General features: G+C 40.2%; 1 protein-coding gene across 3 annotated transcripts in view; it reads right to left on the reverse strand.

Annotated features, from left to right (window-relative positions):
* RBM20 (RNA binding motif protein 20) overlaps positions 1 to 21,321 on the reverse strand; it is a 103,403-nt gene that overhangs the window by 60,644 nt on the left and 21,438 nt on the right. The window contains exon 1 of one of the 3 annotated variants that reach the window (XM_058188796.1): positions 1,086 to 1,491. The exons of the other annotated variants lie outside the window; for them this stretch is intronic. Coding sequence (XP_058044779.1) covers positions 1,086 to 1,114 — 29 coding nt within the window. The 5' untranslated portion in view covers positions 1,115 to 1,491. Of the gene's footprint in view, positions 1 to 1,085; positions 1,492 to 21,321 lie in introns of those variants that run through there. 3 annotated transcript variants of the gene reach the window in all.

The following is a 21,321-nucleotide window of genomic DNA, read 5'->3' on the forward strand; positions in this document are numbered from 1 at the left end:
AAGTTCCTACCCAAACGGAGTAAGCTAACCTCCCCAAAACATTAGAAATACATAAAGCAAAAAACAGCAGCAGTTCTAATGAAGCTCATAAGTCATCAAGAATAAATTGTTTTCTTAACCTTGTGAAATGTTAGCTATGAGAGGGAAAGGCACTGCCTTAGTGGCTACAAAGTTTAAAGCATATTGCTACCACAGGGAAGTGTAGCCTCCTAGTCCACGGACCCTCCTCTCACCTACTCACTGAGAGTCCAGTACAAGACTAGACCAGGGGAAAAAAAGGTGCCCTTCAATATAGTCCAGAACAGTGTATAAAGGGTTAATAACCAGCAGTTCGCATTGGGGCCTAGAAATCTACCAGTGACCACAGAATAAAAGTTACGCTGCAGTATTAAATGTCATTTATCAATAGTTTGGCTGTGGGAATTTTGTACCAGCTGTAGTTTCTAAGTTGTTTTCAAAAGTAGCCCCACATAGAGCGGATTGACATAATCAAGCCACACTGTGATGAGAGCATGAGTTTCTGATCATGTCATAACTGGCAGACCAGTCTTAGCTAGGCAAAGGCTATCCCAGTCACAACTGTCACCTGATGTTCTAAGAGGCATGGATTCTGATAACTCGTAATTCAAAGACTTGCTCCATTACAGGATGTGCAATCTCATCATTGGGACCAGTGTTTTTTGGCAATCCAGAAGTTTCTGGATGAGCAGTACCACGATTCTGTTCAGATTTAATCTGAGCTTGTTTCACACCTTCCATTTCACAGCCTCCACCGCTGAATCAGAACATCCACAGCTTCTCTAGCTCAGGCTGGAGTATTAATCCACAGTTGAATATCAACATACAAATAGTATCTCATTCCAAAATAATGGATGGCTTCTCTCAGTTTTCAAATTTATATGAAATAGGAGAGAAAGGAATGATGTTAGTGGAATTGCACACCGAAGCAACCATTTTGTCCTGTTTCAGTTTCAAACTCATACGCACATTAGTCGCTAGGTGAAAAATTTACAATTTACTCAGTATTGAGCAAATAACAGCAGACTAGGGAAGTAAATCAACAGCATCTTGAAAAAAAAGCTTACCTAGATGATTCTGTTTTCAACAGGAGCATGCAGGAGAATAGTCAAAATCCAGTACAAAGTTTGGACAGCGAACTGAGGTTTGTCAGCCAGTTCAAAATCAAGAGTTGCACAAGCAGGATTCACAGGAATGACACACCAGAGAAAAAAACCAGACTGTGATTTCCAAACATGGATCAGGCTGTAGCCAGCTGTCTTTAATTAAGAGAGTTACTACCTTATTTTGCAAGGAGCGTAATTGAGCGACTTTGCTCTGTGCTCCATTCTACTTGCCAAGTCCAAGGGTTTAGAGCAGGGGTGAAATCTAAAAATTTTCCCTACCGGTTCTGTGGATGTGGCTTAATTGGTGGACATGGCTTGGTGTCAGATGACTGGGTGGGCGTGGCCAATAAGAATAAATAACAAAAATAATAAACAAAATATAAAAAACAATAAGAGGTACCAAAAACCAACTTTTACACTTTACACACACACACAACACAACACAACACAACTGACTCACACACAACATAAAAGCAACTGCACTTCACACTTCACACAGCCACAAAAAGCTCAAAAACCAATTTTCACACTTTACACATACAACTGACACACACACACACACACACACAAAATGCCACATACAGCTTTCTGAGATTTTGTGTGTTTCTGTAGTTAGAGTGAAACACTACAGAAACACACCAAATCTCAGAAAGCTGCACAAATATTTTATTATTATTTTATTTTATTTTATTTTATTTTATTTTATTATTTTATTTTATTGTGGACTTCAAATCCCAGAGTTCCTCAGCCAGCAAAGCCAGCCAGCATTAGTTGATCCCTGAGGAAATAGATTAGCTGAGCAATTGATTCTGATTGATTTTTTTTAAAGTAAAAAAAAACCCTCTGCTGATGGTGTGGCTCAGCAGAGGCAGGGGGCGGGGCCAGGGATTTTTGCTACCGGTCCTCCGAATCAGCAGCTGCCATCGCTACCGGATCGTGCGAGCTGGTCCGAACTGGGAGCATTTCACCCCTGGTTTAGAGGTTGTACAATATCATCTGGCTGTTCCTTCCTTCCGATGGTGCCTGTGATTGATCATCTTCAGATGATTCCTGGCTTGGTGTCTTCAGAGGCTGATATTTTACTGGTTTGTCTGGAGCAGCTTCTTCAGAGTCAGAGTCTCAATCCTATCCATGACAAATTAACTCAACCACTTTTCCCGTAAGACTACGTTGAAGCACGTACTCATGCAAGAATAGAGGCAGTTCAAAAAGAAACAGTACTATGCTCAGTGGGGTGAAACACTGCCAAAAGAACTAATAGAATGAAAAGAGATACAGTGCTCCCATGCAGGTACTGCAGAGGTTATCTTCCAGAGCAGGGGTGTCAAACTCGCGATGACATATTGCCGTCACATGACATATCACAACTTTTTTCCCCTTCGCTAAACCGGAGGTTGGCGTGGCCAGTGCCTGACGCATCTGGCCCGCAGGCTGCGAGCTTGATACCCCTGCTCTAGAGTAATCAATTTTTTTCTGTTATGTGTCAGATCTAAAACCTGATTGGAAGGGATTCAGATAATCTTCTTCTAAGATTTACAGCTGTTTCCCTGATTTTTTTCTGCAAAAGGGAAGAAATTGTTTAGTGGATTGAGAAATGGTCTCTTTCAAGGCTGAAATCATCTCAGTTTTTCTCAGAGAGGCACTTACTTCCCAAATCTAATTGTACCATCCAAAGAAGTCAGGTTGGATATGGATATAATTCAAAGATGGTGGAACTTATGCTATTATCACTTCCCAAACATGGCAAAACTGATGGTGACTTCCTCAAATTACCGGTACATGCCATCTGCTCTGAAAAAGCATGATCAGTGCATGCTCATCTATGTGCATTAGAGCTGAAATTACCTGAAATAAATCCATGGTCACTAAAGAGACCATAAAATTCAAAACCCGTCCCCCAAGACCCAATCTCCAAGGCATGGAGACTGAAAACCCAAAGTACTAAAAGCGTGGGGGATACCACACAAGCCCCAGAATGAAGTCCCAGACCTTCAATTTATATTATTTATATTTATATTATTATTTACTAATAATATATAATAATTTATATTATTATTTACCTTCAATTTATAATCAATTATATTACTCTAAAAATCCAATTGTAGCAAATTCTTTGTTTGTGTCAAAATCCACATTGCCCTCTGGAAATGAAAGTATTTTTATTGCATCTTCAAAACTTTTCTTCATGTCTCTATCTTAACTAAGTTATTACTCCTATGCTTTTCCTTGTATGGTTAGGATACACATTGTAAAGCTTACAGAACCAGATTCACCGATATAAGGATCTTTAAAAATTTAAAGATCATCAGAGCTATCTGAGGCTCTGCGCATGCGTGGGGAATGGAGGCTCGCGGCTGAGTCGGGAGACAGCGAGGGACATTTTACCTGAGAATGGAGGCTTCCTGAGACTCGCCGAGCCGCCTATACCCCCTGACCCGCTGGATTGTCACCCCAGCAGCCGTAGGAGGGGTTTCTGGACCCTCTCGGGTTAGCGGCTGCTGAGAACGGGCAGGGGGGGGGCGATGCGGCGAGCGGCGAGCGGCCCTTCCGTTTGGCGCGCGGCCTGCTGCGAACGGCCTGCTGCAGGCGGTCTGTGGTCGGACGGCTGTTTTTCGCCTGTTTTTCGCCCGGAAAACAGCGGCCCGTGAAAATAGCGGGCGGCTGTCTTCCGCCTGTGGCCTGCTGGCGACCTGCTGCTTCCTGATTCGGACGTCTTGGACATACTGGCGCCCTTGGCACCGGACGGTTCCATCTTCCCAGCAGCCCGGATGTTTGGGCTGCTGAGGTTTGTGTCCGCGGAGGTGGTGGACACGAAGACCGGGCCTGTTGGGAGTCTGCAGATGGTGGCGGCCATGGCGCGGGCGGTTGAGGGCGACGGGTGGAAGGACACGGCCCCCGCCCGCGTTTGTCTATCGGCGCCTGGTCTGCTGAGTTTACATCTACGCCCACCCTCATCATCGGTGTCGGAAGTTTGGACGAGACCGCGGCATGGACATAAGGCCGCGGGGGGGGTGAGCTTTGAGAACGGCGCCCCTCTCGATCCCATATACTATGCTCCTTGCTGGGTCATTGTTGCTTCGACGGGTTTTGAACTCCCCCCGCCTTGTCTGAAGAGGTGGGGGAGGGGATTCCACCCGGTTTTGTAAGAGCTGTCGGGGGTTTCCCTTTCCGGGAATTGACAGTGCCAGCGATGGTTGGGGACGATGGCGCCTCTCACCTTCTTGCCATATGGGTGTTGGCCTATTTTTGACTTTGACTTTCCATCGGACAAAGGGGCCTCCCATTGGTTGGACCAGCTATTCTTGCCTTGTCCATCATGAGGAAATGACTTTCTCGCTGTCTCTACTTTTCAACATGCGATACTCCGCACATGAACTCCTCTGCCTGCGAGGTGCCCCCGCCTCGCAGGAATGGCCCTCTGCACTACCAAGGGCCGGCCTCAATGACGGGTTTTGGGACCCACAGAGGTGGCATGCGTCGAGGAAGAGCCTTTGGGGATTTTTAAATAGGGAATTTTTAAAGGGGGGGAGGGCAAGGGCGGGTGATGGGGGAAACCCGTCGGGGAGGGTATGTCCAGTCCTAGCGCGCGCTCACGACATTATTTTAGCTGGTCCGAAGACAGGAGGGGAGGGGTTTGAACAGAGCAGAGAATATCATTCCATCTGTACGGTAAGTGGGAGGGGCAGATATGGCGGAGGCAGGGGGCCGTATCGTTCTTTGGGAGCACGTGGTCGATGTTTAAAGGCGATCACGTGCTCCGGCCCCCCAGTCCCTACTCGTTCCCCGGATGGTCAAGATCCTCAGAGCTCGGGCCTACGGCTGATGCTCTGCAATGCCCGGTCCGTGGTTAATAAGGCTCCCCTGATTTGCGATCTGATTCAGGGGGAGTCCGCGGACCTTATGGGCATTACAGAGACCTGGTTGGGCACAGAAGGGGGTGTACCCCTGGTAGAACTGTGCCCGCCGGGTTTCTGTGCATTCCATCAGCCGAGGGCCCAGGGTAGGGGTGGCGGGGTGGCGGTTGTGATTAGAGAGAGTCTGGAGCCAAGGGAGTCCACTGTTCCTCAGATAGCTGGCTGTGAATCCCTCCTTGTGAAGTGGGGCCATCGTAATCAGATGGGGTTGTTGATCACGTACCTGGCTCCTTGCTGCGTGACTACAGCCCTACCTGAGCTACTGGAGGTGCTTGCTGGCGTGGCGGTTGAGATCCCCAGACTTTTGGTCTTGGGAGATTTCAACTTGCCATCGGCCGGCTTGTCATCAACAGTGGTTCAGGAGTTCCAGGCCTCCATGACGGCCTTGGACCTGATTCAAGTAACTGATGGCCCTACACACATCGGGGGAGGCACGCTAGACTTGATTTTTATCTCTGGTCAGTGGGTTAATGATCTGGAATTAGGAGATATAGTGAAAGAACCATTGTCATGGTCGGATCATTTCTCCTTCGCCTAGACTTTCGAACCGCTGCTCACCACCGCAGGGAGACGGAGCCGATGCGTTGGTTCCGTCCCAGGCGCCTGATGGACCCGGAGAGGTTTCTGACGGAGCTTGGGCCGTTTCCTGAGGATCTTACCCACGGCACGACTGTAGAACTAGGTGCGGCTTGGGATCGGGCGCGGCTGGGGCTTTGGACCGTGTCGTGCCTTTGCGGCCTCTGACCCGGCGCAGATCTCAATTGGCTCCCTGGTTCTCCGGGGAGCTGAGAGAGATGAAACGCCGGAGAAGACGCCTAGAGAGTGTTTGGAGGTCCAGCAGGTCCGAGGCTGATCGGACACTAGTGAGGTCCTTTACCAGGACTTACCTAGTGGCAATGAGGGAGGCGAAACGCTCCTACGTTTCCACCCTCATTGCGCCGGCAGATAACCGCCCGGCCGCCCTGTTTCGGGTGACCCGTTCCCTCCTTCAACAAGAGGGGCGGGATGACCCCTTGCAGGGTCGAGCCGAGGAGTTTAACGGTTATCTATACGATAAAATCGTTCAGCTTCGTGATGGTTTGGACCATGATTGCGATGATTCAGCTGAGGTGACAGAGACTCGTCTTGTTGAGGTTATTTGGGATGAGTTTGATTCTGTGGCTCCCGAGGACGTGGACAGGTTGCTGGGGAGGTTGCATGCGACCACGTGTTTACTGGACCCGTGTCCTTCCTGGTTAGTACTGGCTGCTCAGGAAGTGACACGAGGCTGGTTCCAGGGGATTATAAATGCTTCTTTAGCTGAAGGGGTTTTCCCCGCCGCCTTGAAGGAGGCGGTGGTGAGACCTCTCCTGAAGAAGCCTTCCCTGGACCCAGCTATTTTGGGAAATTATCGTCCAGTCTCCAACCTTCGCTTCTTTGCGAAGGGTGTAGAGAGGGTGGTGGCATGGCGGCTTCCCCGGCACCTGGAGGAAGCTGTCTATCTAGACCCGTTCCAGTCCGGCTTCCGGCCCGGTTATAGCACGGAGACGGCTTTGGTCGCGTTGGTGGATGACCTCTGGAGGGCCAGGGACAGGGGCTGTTCCTCTGCCTTGGTCCTATTAGATCTTTCAGCGGCTTTTGATACCATCGACCATGGTATCCTGCTGCGCCGGTTGGAGGGATTGGGAGTGGGAGGCACCGTTTATCGGTGGTTCTCCTCCTATCTCTCTGACCGGTCGCAGTCGGTGTTGACAGGGGGGCAGAGGTCGTCCTCGAGGGGCCTCACTTGTGGGGTACCCCAGGGGTCGATTCTCTCGCCTACCCTGTTCAACATCTACATGAAGCCGCTGGGTGAGGTCATCAGTGGGTTCGGGGTGAGTTATCATCTGTACGCTGATGACACTCAGCTGTACTTTTCCACCCCGGACCACCCCAACGAAGCGGTCGAAGTGCTGTCCCGGTGCCTGGAAGCCGTACGGGTCTGGATGGGGAGAAACAGACTCAAGCTCAATCCCTCCAAGACGGAGTGGCTGTGGATTCCGGCACCCCGGTACAGTCAGCTGCATCCGCAGCTGACTGTTGGGGGCGAGTTAGTGGCCCCAAAGGAGGTGGTTCGCAACTTGGGCGTCCTCCTGGATGGCCGGCTGTCCTTTGAGGAACATCTGGCAGCCGTCACCAGGAGGGCTTTTTACCAAGTTCGCTTGGTTCGCCAGTTGCGTCCCTTCCTTGACCGGGATGCCTTATGCACGGTCACTCACGCTCTGGTTACGTCTCGGCTGGATTATTGCAATGCTCTCTACATGGGGCTGCCCTTGAGGTGCACCCGGAGGCTGCAGTTAGTCCAGAATGCAGCTGCGCGAGTGGTAATGGGAGCCGCTCGAGGCTCCCACGTAACACCTCTGCTCCGTAGTTTGCACTGGCTTCCTGTGGTCTTCGGTGCGCTTCAAGATCCTGGTTACCACCTTTAAAGCGCTCCATGGCTTAGGACCCGGGTACTTACGAGACCGCCTGCTGTTACCGTATGCCTCCCATCGACCCGTACGCTCTCACAGAGAGGGCCTTCTCAGGGTGCCGTCCGCCAAACAATGTCGGCTGGCGGCTCCCAGGGGTAGGGCCTTCTCTGTGGGAGCACCGACGCTCTGGAACGAACTCCCCCCTGGCTTACGTCAAGTTCCTGATCTTCGGACCTTCCGTCGTGAGCTAAAAACATACTTATTTATTCAAGCAGGACTGGCATAAATAGTGATTTTAAATTGGGGTTTTAGAGATTTTAAACATTTGTAAATTTTTTAAATTTTTAAATTATCGGCCATTTATTAATAGTTTCTTTTAATTTCTTTTAATTGTATATACTCTGTATTTTATTTTGGCTGTACACCGCCCTGAGTCCTTCGGGAGAAGGGCGGTATAAAAATTTAATAAAACTAAACTAAACTAAACTAATGTCTTATGTTTACTTCGTATAAAACCACAAATCTTCTAGAGAATTTAACTGCTGCAAATGAGCAGTAACCTAAACATTCTTTACACAAAGAAACATTTGTCAAATCTCATTCTGTTCTATCAAATGATCAGAGAGCAGCAGAAGCTCCTCTCTGGACACTGACTGTGATATTCAGTCAGAACATTCACCCACGTATCTGTCAACAACAGCTACTGACCTCATCTGCATCACGTGATTTTTCACTTCAGATATATTATAGCTGGGAACATTGGAATGAATCTGGTATAAATCAATCATCAAGAAAATCATCAGGCTAATAAAGCACTAAGAATAAAACCTTTTTTAGGCACATACCAGTATATTAGAGAGAAGTCAGATGGATTAAATCCTTCTACACATGCTCTTATATCCATAATATCGTTTCTGAACACATTCATTACCTGCAGAATGAAAGTGCCTGGAGGCAATTCACTACGTCTGTGTGGATAGGAACCAGTTTCTGAGGAAGAAATTGAAAGGATCTAAGCAAAAAGTTCATACCAGCAAACCTCAGGTAAAAAGTTGGAAGGTAAGGAAATGAAAGAATTAGTAAGCAGATAGACAGGCACCAAAATGGATACATTTTACTATATGGATATTTGATAATAATATGGCCTGTTTTAAATTGCACTTAGAAATTTTGCAGTTTCCAAAATTTTATGATTGTTTTCCAATTAAAAACAGTTCATATATTTCTATACTTTCTTATTGAATACAGCCAACGTACAACCATTCATTTAGTGACCATTCAAAGTTACTACATTGAAGAGTGACTTAAGACCGGCTTTCATATTTAGAACTGTGCAGTACCCCCATGGTCACATGATCAAAATTCAGGCACTCAGCATTGGCATATATTTGACAGTTATGTCAAATAACGGGTCATGTGATCACATGGTCAATGGGGAAACCAGATTTGCTTAACGACTGCATGATTAACAACTGCTGTGATTCATTTAACAACTGTGGCAAAAAAGTTGTAAAATGGACCATATCTCACTTAATAACTGTCTTGTTTAGCAATGTAAATTCTGGGCTCAATTATAGTAATAAGTGGAAAACTATAAAAATGGAATAGATTCAAGAAAATTTATTTGAGGGGAAAGAGAAGATTCTGAAACCTTAATCAAGGTGGAGTCTTACAATTTAAATGATGTGAAATCCAGTTTCAGAAATAATAGAAATGTCCCCTATAATCTCTAAAATATTAACAATTATATTATAAATGTGTTTTAATATTGATTAGTAACAGACATAGACCAAAGTAAGATGCAATCTAAGGACAGGAATGGAAAAGGCACATGGAGAAGAAATGCAACATTATCTTGTTTATAAAGTTCTCTGTGCGTGACTTGGCTTGAGAATACATGTAGAAGGCCAACTTATGTCCTGACAATGTATCATACTTCCAAATAAAGGTGGAGCAACTCCTCAGAGCATATGAAATTACTGACATGTCTGGACTTTAGCAGACTCAGTATTCTTTCAGTCACAGGTCCTTTTCTGGAATACTACTTGGTTTTCAAAGCTATCAGATAAACCAAAGATGGCTATAAAGTTCCTATTTTAACTGCAATTAATATATAGTTTTTATGATAACTGTTATATATTTATTTATTTGCTTGTTTATTATAGATTTTCTCCAGATTAAGAGTTGTGCTGCAAATGATGAGTGAATATTAGTTGCATCTTTCCTTAACAACCTATTGATAGGATTATCTATATACTACTATGGTAAAACTCTCCTCTGTTTGTAATCTTCAATTAGCCTAAAGTCTAAGCACATCATAGCACAAACTTTTTTTCAATAGAAGTACCTCAAATGTGCTAACTTAAAGAATGCATACGAAATCTGAGACACACTACTTCTGTGTAATTGAGATTTCAAGGAGCTTAACACTACTATTCACAAAGTTGTGGCTGCTGGGCGGTGCCACACTGTTTGTGCTTTCTGACCATATTTTCCAGAAATCTGAAGGTTGTGTGGTTCAGGAGAAGATGGGAGAAGTGTATCCTTGCTTTCTTTCCCCTTTCCCTTTAGCCGCCACACCCAATCAGCTGGGCAGTAAGTCTCGACAGCTGAGCAGCAATTAGCTGCTTTGCAACCAAGTCCGAAAACTGAAATCTCTTAACAATGTTAGGCAACAAAGGGAGGACTACGGAGATTCGTATGCCTGCTGTCTGTAGGGCTGTCTGTGCAGTGATTTTAGTCAACAATGGGGAAGGGGGCCATTGGGGACATGCAGGGTTGACAAGTGGGGAATAACCCAATGCTTTATCTAGTCCAAGTGTGTCAAACTCAAGGCCTGCAGTCCAGATTCAGCTTGCGGGGTGCTTAGATCAGGCCTGCGGAACCATCCTGGAAACAGCGAAGGACAAGCCTGCAGTGCCTCTGCAGCGAAAATGGAGCTCAGGAAGGCTGCATGCGGGGGCCCCCTGAGCGCCATTTTCACTGGCAGAGGGCTGCAGAATGCCATCATGGCTGAAACCAGAGCCTGGTAGGGCAACCCACAGCCCTCCTGAGCTCCATTTTTGCTGGCAGAGGGTTGCAGGATGCTGTCACAGCCGAAAATGGAGCTTGGGAGCCCATTTTCGCTGGCAGAGCACCTGGGTCACCACAGGTGCCCCCCCCCGACCCAAGTGATATCGGGCTAGCCATGCTCACCCCAGCCCCCCAAGGTCAAACACAACCCTGATGCAGTCCTCAATTAAATCAAATTTGACACCCCTACTCTAGTCAATTTGAATATTGAAGAATTAAAAAGAAAACAAATTATACTCCAAAACCTGCTTAACCAAAAATTAAAATGGTGATTACAAATAAATTAAATTTAAAAATTGTAATACAGCATAATTCCAAATCTCTTTGTATTATATTTTGAAACACTATAATTTCACTATAGTGACTTAATTTTACTTAACACTAGTCTGTTTTAACAGACCATTAAATAACCATTATTTATCACAAACTTTCTAAACTAACTGGATTATATTTTAAAATAAAAAGATTAACTTTCAGAACTATTGCTTCCTGGATTCTTGGTCATAATCATTGATGGCATGGACATGGTTCAGCTTCAACTGGAGGTAAGCCAATGGTCCCAAACAGTATTATGGACTTTAGCTCCCATCAACCTCAGCCAGAAATTATGAAAAGTATAGTCTTGAATAAGGTAACAGCATTCTGGATGCCTTGGCGCACATGACCACGGAAACAGAGATAAGCACCTCCCGCTAGTCAGACACGACTGGACAGGGGAAACCTTTACCTTTAGTCATCAATTTGTAACCATTTCAGTGATCGTTCATCAGACCTAAAAAAATGGATTTACAACTAGTCCTCATGCTTATTATATATGAAGCAATCCAATCACCAGGGTGGCAAGGAAGTAGGGAGAGAAGGAAGGAAAATTGTACTCTCACCTTCTGGACCCTCCTGCCAAGACCACTGGAAGGCCCCACTTTATTGCATTTCTATACTGCATCATTATCATCTCACTCATTGAGTGCTTCCTCAGCCCTCCCCCATCTACAAAACATAACTTTCCCAGAATTATTGGGAAGTCAGCTGTCTTGCACATTAAATTAATACATTAATACACATCGTGTCTGTATCTTTTCAAAAGCACCTAATGTGTTTAAATCCCTTAGGCACTTTCCAAGAATTATTCCAGCTTGTGCAAGGTAATTCTTTGATCACCATAATTTTTTATAATTTATACACCAATTATGGCACCACTCATATTTTAGGATGGATGAATGGATGGATGGATGGATGGATGGATGGATGGATAAATGGATGGATTCAACTATAACCATTCTCCAAATGTGGAAGCTATAATTACGGTAACTTTTAAGAAGGATGACTACTGAAGGATAAGGAAGTATTTTAAAGAAAAACAGCATAAATATTTGTTTATTTATCCAATACCTCATTGTATCTAGGTCCTAACAAAAAAAAGGAGGAAAATTATTTTTAAATGAAAATATAAGCTATCATTGAATCACCAACTAGAGTGCAGCTTTGGCATGCCCTGAAGTAAAATGTTTTGGAGAAAGAGAATCAGATAAGTAAAATGATAAAATAATTAAGACATTCCATTAAAATGTGCACTCAATATCATATATAAACATGGGCAAATTTGGATATCTATGATTATAAGCTGAGAAGCTGTATAATAAATCAATTCATTATATCAAATCAGTAGCATATGTGCAATCTTATTTATATTGTATTGTATTTAACTATATTTCCATTAACACAGAAGTGTTAAAGTCAACTCACAGGCATTAATACATTCCAATAAATTAATGGGAAGTTATAATTGTTATACAATATTAATAAATAATTCAATTTGTTATTTGTTTAGAATCATCCAGTTTAAAACTATTGTACATAAGATTTATATGTTCAGTCATATAAATATGTCTAACATGCAAGTGAAGTGTAATACAAGTACTATTGCACTAAAGCTGAATAAACCTTCAAACAACACTAAACTGATGTCTTCTATTAATAGCAAGAAGTCAAAAGATTTATAATTCAATGGCTACAGCCATGGAGAGTATTGCCCAATTCACTGATATCTACAGTTCCAAAGAACTTATATTAGGTAAATGTTCTGATATATATTTATTAAAATAGCATCTCAGTCTTTGAATAAACATACTGTGCAATTTAAAAGTCTGTGCATTATAGCCAGCGGCAGGGGTAAAAGTCAGCAGGTTCTGACAGGTTCTGGAGAACCAGTAGCAGAAATTTTGAGTAGTTCAGAGAATCAACAAATGCCACCTCTGGCTGGCCTCAGAGTGGGGTGGGAATAGAGATTTTGTAATACCTTCCCCTGGAGTGCGGTGGAAATGGAGATTTTGCAGTATCCTTCCCCTGGAGTGGGGTGGGAATGGAGATTTTGCAGTATCCTTCCCCTGGAGTGGGGTGGGAGTGGAGATTTTGCAGTATCCTTCCCCTGGAGTGGGGTGGGAGTGGAGATTTTGTAGTATCTTTCCCCTGTCATGCCCACCAAGCCACACCACGGCCACAGAACCGGTAGTAAAAAAAAATTGAATTCCACCACTGGCCAGCGGCATATGGAACATATACCTAAGATACCTAAGATGGCGCCGACGAAGGCTGCCTCGGTGAAATGCTCTCTAATTGTTTCTTTATTTCTAATTGTTCTCTGTGACCACTTATGACTGTATGACTATAACTTGTTGCTGGCAATCCTTATGATTTATATTGATATATTGATCATCAATTGTGTTGTAAATGTTGTACCTTGATGAATGTATCTTTTCTTTTATGTACACTGAGAGCATATGCACCAAGACAAATTCCTTGTGTGTCCAATCACACTTGGCCAATAAAAATTCTATTCTATTCTATATACAAATAGAATGAGACTATTGCCTTATACATTGTAAGCCGCCCTGAGTCTTTGGAGAAGGGCGGGGTATAAATGTAAACAAAAAAAAAACAAAAAAACAAAAAAAAATAGTAACTAATGCAATCAGATACTTTTTGATCTAGTAAGTGAAAATCATAAAAAAGCTCACTTACATAAACAGAGACTATATTTAGACTAAAGCAAAACTTTTTTCAGTTTCTCTTCTATTACCCACATAGTGATGAAGTTAACTGAACTGGGTTCATATGCTAATTTTCAAAGAAAATGTTTTTATTTAAGACAAGTAAAACCTTAACAATGATGTTGATAGGTAAGGGGTGGAGAATAAAAAACAACATATTCTTAAAAATTATTGCCATTGATCATTTTAAAATTGCTAGTGATTCTTTTAATGTCATAGTTTACAATATTGCAAAATCAACTGCTCATTAAACTTAGTGCAGAAAACAAAATCATTATAATTATTGCCTGGACATATTAATATAACAACGTCTAAATCCATATTTATTTATTTTCCACATTTTAATCGCATATATACATTTGAGCACTTACATTTATAAATGCGTGCTACTCATTTTTAGATTAAAGCCTGTCATCTTAAATTACACCCAATAATTACATCACACATTAACAGTCTTACTGGAATTTAAGCCTTCTTAAAATCAAAACTTTATAGAAAGTAATGGTATCCTGAATTGGGCTATAACACTAAAATATAAAATGTTCCAGAAGAGGAAGTCTTTATAACTATAAGGACATAACTATAGATACAAAAGCCATTGAGTTTAACAAGTCTGCAGTACAAAGAATCAAATCAAACTACAAACAAGATTCCTGTTATTCCTGAAGCCTTTTACAATTAAATTTAAGTAGATTGAATTTTATTTTACATTTAATATGTGTATGAAATTTGTGATTTGTATCTTCTCAGATAAGCAGCTATTTCCTGGTAGCAAAAGAAAAATAAGACATTTTTTCTTTTTTTCCCCAGTATGATTCAAATACTGTTTTTTCAAGTTAATCATATCTATAAAAAAGAGGATAAATAATGTATGTATGTTGCACTGTTTATCTTTCATTTATTTATGTATTAAACAGATTTATACTGCTGCCCAGTTCATATACAGTAAGTCTGAGCAATGTGCAACATTAAAAATCCACAATTTAAAACTTCCCTATTTACAGTTCAAGAAATTTAATTATTCTGCTATAGCTTTCTAATTAGACTAGTAGTATATTTCCTTCCTTTAGGGTAATTACTATTTCAATTCATTTTAGAAGTGCAATCCTTCTAAATTTTGAATTATTTCTCATTAACGCTTAAGCATTACAGGTAGTATTTTTAAAAATATCTGTGAAATGTAAACACACAAACATATACACACATACAAAGCAGATCTATACAGGTCTCCAGTGTAATAATTTATTCATACTTAACCCTACAAAAGCTAATTATCCATTTCAAATATAGCAGAAATATTTTACAAATAATGTGCATCACGAATATCTCGTTTCTGGAATTTATTTTTATATATGCACATTATTTAATAAATTATATTCCTTCTAAGAAATGTGATTCACTCTATCTGACTTCTATATACAGCAACAGTAAGCAAACAACCAACTTATATTACATTAGATACAGTACTCTACAAAGGCTTTTTCTTTCTTGTTTAAATTATAAGCTTACTGATTTCTTGCCGGCAGTTTTTGATGAATACAAAATGCATAAAGAAATTTTGTCTCTCAACAATTGCTAATTTTACAAGTGTCTATTCAAAATTCATCTATTGAGTTTAATGAAGTTTATCCCAGTAAAACATTTAAGATCGCAGATCAGAAAGATTATACTGATTCTAGTGCATTTCTGTAGCAAACATTTCTCTTCCAAAGGAACTACCAAGATAAAAAGGGGAGGATATTTTAAGATAATAAGCTGTCAGTTTCTACAAACAACACTTTCTTATACCAGAGATATATATTTAGCAGGTTTTTCTTTGAAAAAGCTGTTTAAGAACAAACTAAAATATACCTTGATGTAACCTTTAATGATATTTTCATACACTCTCCCAGCCAATTCTCTAATAAGGTTTACTTTGGATCTGATAGCAGCTACAGCTAAGCAAAATTTAAAATAGAAATCCAAAACTTACAACACTATCTAGGTGTCCAAATACCACAACTATCTACTCACCCCCTGTGACCTGCCATGATAACGATAGGCTGTCAACAAAGAAAAAGTGCTAATGTTCTCCGTTGCCTCTACTTGACCTGAGAAAAGCCAGAGCTTGTTAATGGTTTCAGTGTCAAAAATAGATACCTCACTGGCAAAGCAGCTGCATACATTTCCATAGTTATTTATCTTAGCCATAGTCAGTGCTCTGGAATCCTTTAAGGACTCGACATAAAGGAATCTGGTAATGCTGTTACCTCCCTAAATGATTACCATTTCTCTGGAAAATCCTGGATGAAAACCAGTAATATAGATACTCAAATAGTTTTTCAAGATGAATTGCTAGGATAACAAAAACACTGAGCAAGCCAAATTAATATTGTTCTGCAACATGAATCTGTAGATTCAAAAATTAAGGATTCCATATCAGTAAGGACCCTCTATCTTGAAGCTTCAACCTTAGCATGGCTGCTTTAAATGATATACGCTCTGATACAGAAGTGTGCTCTGTCTCTGAGGATAATCTTCATTTGTACAGCCACCCAGGCGCTGGTTGAGATGGGTGGTCATACAAGCTGGATAAATAAATAGATACTAATAATCTGCTATTTTTATTACAAATACAAAAGTTCTTCTTATGATAACTTATCATAAAAGGAACTTTTATATTTGTAGAATAAAAATCTCTACAAATAAGGAAAAAATAAATTACCAACTTATATATTTGCCAAAGTGGCAATATTTAACATGGATTGCACTGCAAAGTTGATGTATTTCATTTCATTTATGTTGTTCTGTATAAAATGCTAAATGAACAGATTTGTAGTTAGCAGAATTTCATTTTCATTTTCAGCTAAACAGGAAGCAATTCGTAATGATAAAGTTACATGTAGTCCTCAACTTATGACAATTGAGCACAACATTTTTGTTGCTAAGTATGAATTTTGCTCCATTTTACTACCTTTCTTGCCCCAGTTGTTAAGTGAATCACTGCAGTTATTAAATTAGTAACATAGTTGTTAAGTGAATCTGGTTTTCCATTGACTTTGCTTGTCAGGAGGTTGCAAAAAAAGTGATCCCATGACTCTGAGACACTACAATGGTCATAAATATATGTCAGTTGCCAAGCGTCTGAATTTTGATCACATGACCATGGGGATGCTGCAACAGTCATAAATGTAAAAAATGGTCTTAAGTCACTTTTTTCAGGGCTCATGTAATTTTCAACGGTCACTAAATTAACTGTTATAAATCTAGGACTACCTATATTAGGAAAAATCTGTTTATATTTCAAAATCAATTTTTCTTTCTGATACACAATATGAAAATGCCTAGCTATACTTTGAAAAAGTATCATTAGCTTGCTCAACATTAAAATTAGACCACACAAATAAAATCATTAAAGTTGTTATAAGCTGAAGCAGATTTTAAATACTTAAAAGTGCAATTTTATCAAAAATTATACTTTATATTTTACCATTTTAAATTAATGGAAGGAATCTTGATTGTGGATATGCTAATACTTTTGGTATATATGTAAACTTAAATATCATTACAAAGAATTGTTTGTAGAGGATAGCACATAAATAAATAAGTAACAATTATAATAAATACTTTTATAAGCATGACTGGACTTAGAGCTTTTAACATTTTCAAAGTCTTATCCTAAACTGAAACAAGTTGCAACATCTATAATCAGAATGTAAAACTTTATTGCAACGGTTTTATTTTTAAAATATGCAATATTTCAAAACAAAGTTTTTCAGGGGTGAAAAAACCAGATGGATTTTTAACTGGCTGACAAATTGCACTCAACGTGTAATCCTTAATGGAACTATATCTATATGGAAGAAAGAATGAAGTGGGGTACCCCAAGGTTCTGTCTTAGGCCCAGTATTCTTCATCATCTATGTAAATGATTTAGATGAGTGGTTAAAAGGAAACCTCATCAGATTTGCAAATGATACCAAGCTGGTGGGAATAGCCAATACCCCAGAAGATAGGGTCAAGAGCCAAAGGATCTTGACAGACTTGAACACTGGGCCCTATCTAACAAAATGAAATTCAGTGGTGAGAAAGCTAAATACACTCATGCAAGAAAAATCAAATGCACAGTACAATTAGGTGAAACCTGGCTCAATAGCAGTAACTGTGAGACGGATTTTGGAATCCTAACGGATAATCACTTAAATATGAGCCAGCAATGTGCAGCAGCTGCCAAAAAAGCCAATGTAGATTGGCTAGGTTGCATCAACAGAGAGACAGAATCAAGATCACATGAAGTGCTAGCACCACCTTCTGTACTGATCTAACTTCATATTCTAGTAGTAGAGGTTCTTTTAAGTAGGGAATATATTCTAAGGTATCTAGGATGTTGGCATCTCTTCTGTAGAGTATTTCAGTATATCCGTTCGAACTTTTTTTGATCTCCTTTCAATTATCTATCCTCTGGAGTCCTTTAGCACACCAAATCAAGGTTGGAACTTCCTTTTGAGTTCAGATATCTTTTGAAATACTTTGTTCATTGTTTCATGTCTATTCCATCTTCAATGTCTTTACATATATTATAATATGTAATACTGCTTGTCTCTAATAGTTCTCCAAAATTCTTTGTTAAGTTTCTTCCTCAATTTTTGTTTTTGTTAACATTAGCCTCTCTTCTCGACTTGGTAATTTCCATGTTATTTTTCTCTGACATCCTGACTGCTCTCTTCTGTTTCTTCATCTTCACCAGTCTCTTTTCACACTTACATTTCATGACTTCTTTAAGTTCTTTCCACAGTTCCTTTGGTTCTTTATCAATGAGGTTTAGGATTTCAAAGCAATTCTTGATGTTCTTCTTGAAAATGGTAGGTAGACACTCAAGATCATATCATTAAGTTAGTCCTACTCCTCTTCTTCTCATTAGTATTCAGTGTTCCATAGTCAGTATTTTGTTATGTCTATAATTGAGCTCTTTCACTCCAATTTACCAATAATATATCATTAATTTGATTTTTATGCATTCTACATCCACATCACCCAATTGTTTTGGTTGCTTAAAGACATGGTTAGCTATAGTGGCAGAAATTGCTAAGTGTATCTCCTGTTTTATTTCAATTTCTTAAGCATTCAGTCTCCAGTCACAAACAGCATATCTTATTTCAGAGGTGAAATGTTCCTGGTTCAGACCGGATCAGTCGATCTGGTAGCAATGGCAGCGGGTAGTTCGGAGAACCGGTAGCAAAAATCCCTGGCCTCCCCGCCCATGCCCAGCTGAGCCATGCTATTGCCAGAGCCTTTTTTAACCTTTTAAAAGCATTTTTACAACCTTTTCAGCTGAAGAGGTTGTTAAAAAAATGCTTTTAAAAGGTAAAAAAAAGGCTCTGACGATCCCAGCTGAGCTGCCTGATCATCAGAGGCTTTCTTTTACTTTTAAAAGCATTTTTTCTACAACCTCTTCAGCCAAGGAGGTTGTAAAAAATGCTTTTAAAAGATTAAAAAAAGGCTCCGACGATCCCAGCTGAGCTGCCTGATTGTCAGAGGCTTTTTTTAAAAAACTTTTTTACAGCGTGCATGCGCAGTCAGTGAACCAGTAGTAAACTGGTTCAGATTTCACCACTGTCTTATTTGCGTGTTTTGTCAATTTCACATTGAATTTGATCATAAGCCTCTTCTTCTGGATGTGTGGCTGGAGCATAAACTTGAATAATTGTCATATTAAAGGGTTGCCAACAAAGTCTGATTAATATGGTTCAGTGATTGCATTGTAGCCAAGAACTGTACTTTCTATAACTTTCCTAACTATAAAAGCAAAACTGTTCCTTCTGTTTTTCATGTCCTGAGTATTAAATAGTATGAACCACTAACTGAAGGTGTCCAATCCTAGTCTATCTCCATCCCCCACATACAGACAACAACAAAGTCCATATTGGCTTCATGTAGATGTTGAACAATATAACTTTCTTGTAGTTTTAGAAAGATAGAAAATACCACCAAGCAACACTTTCATACTTGACTTATCTAAGATATCAATGGGATCAAAAGGTGTCAAAAGATAAAGGTCAGCAATTTTAAATGTCCCCAAGAGGTTCTGGCTCACCTAGTACAAATCATCCATCAGAGAGACTAAATCTATACCATATTTGGGTCTAAATATAGCCTGGAAAGGATTAAGATAATTCATTTCATCTAAGAGGTCCTTAAACAGTAGCGCCATCACTTTCTGCACTACTTTGGTGAAATGTGGATTTGGGAATACCTGTCTATAATTGTTCAAGTCAGCCAGGTGCAAGCAATGAATTTTTAGCACAAATTCATTCTCAAGTGACAGAGAAATATTTGCAAAAAAGAATTAATGAAGTCATTGTTTGCTGACAATAGCAATAGCACTCAGACTTATATACAGCACAGTGGTGGGTTTCAATCGGTGTTACCACCGGTTTGCTTCACACACACACTTTGTGTGCGATTTGCTGGCTCAGAATCAGATTAAGAATTTTATATTTCTAGAAATATAGTAAAGTTGAGAGCCAATTTGGTATAATGGTTAAACAACAGGTTAGAAATCAACAGACCATGAAATCTAGTTCCAGAGCCAGTCGGGTGACCTTGGGCCAGTCACTTTCTCAGCCATAGGAAGAAGGCAATAACAAACAACTTCCGAAAAAGCTTGCCAAGAAAACTGCAAGGACTAGTTCAGTTGCCAAGATATTTTTTTTTTTAAAAAACCCTCACTTAAAGAAAAACATATGGTACATACAAAGAAAGTACAGTATGTTAATTTCACACTGTCTGACCTTCAGTTGATTCCAAATAGCCTGTTCTTCTTTACACAGCAAAGAAAAACACAATGTAGTAGTTTTAGTCATGTTACCATATGCTATTATTTTAATATCAAAATAATTGAATAATCACTGTGAGGCAAAGAATACGACAGGTGGCTGATAGAAGCTACCATACTTTCAAAATATAGTAAAACTGATGTGAAAGCAATGCAGTAATCATACTGAACAAAAGATCGTATTTAAATAGTGAATGTAGTAACTTTTGCAACAAAACATGAATTATTATTGCTGGAACACAATATAATACATGTATTTTATGCTTCATTATTTCACAATCTTGAGTGTTCCGGTTCTGCCTGGAAATGTTTGCAAACTTGTTTCACTAATTCATTATTCGTGCAGAAAAGAAATAAGCACAGTGTCAGCAAATGGTCCACTGCACTCCCACATACAAGAAAAGTATGTATAACCAATGCATGGTATGTTACTGTGGAACTAATGATAAAAAGAATGTGTTGGATTCCAAAATATAACAAATGTTGCAAATATTCTTAACAGTAAACTGTTGTTATAATTTTATTGCACTTAAAGTCTTTTCAAATCACCCTTTTATTCCATTCTATGCCTCTATTAATTAAAAGTAGATATACATACTGACATGAATATTTTCATAATTAAAATAATCTGCTATAAAACATCACTTAAACAATAGTCATTTAGTACTCAGGAAATAATTTTCTGATTGATATGGAAATGATAACACCAGTAATGTCATAGTGCTCACCCAACAATGGGTGCTGCTCACCCAACAATGTCCCAATATCTTATGGTAGATTTTCAAGTTACTATAAAAGGATATTCAGTAAATCTGGGAGATGGGTGAAAATATAGTGTGCAGAAAAATATAAAAATACAAATTTTTGTAGCAGGAAAAGACACATGGAATCCTTTCCCTTAACCTACTCACTATCATA

The sequence above is a fragment of the Ahaetulla prasina genome, chromosome 6 (assembly GCF_028640845.1).
Source record: "Ahaetulla prasina isolate Xishuangbanna chromosome 6, ASM2864084v1, whole genome shotgun sequence".
Lineage (NCBI taxonomy): Eukaryota > Metazoa > Chordata > Lepidosauria > Squamata > Colubridae > Ahaetulla > Ahaetulla prasina.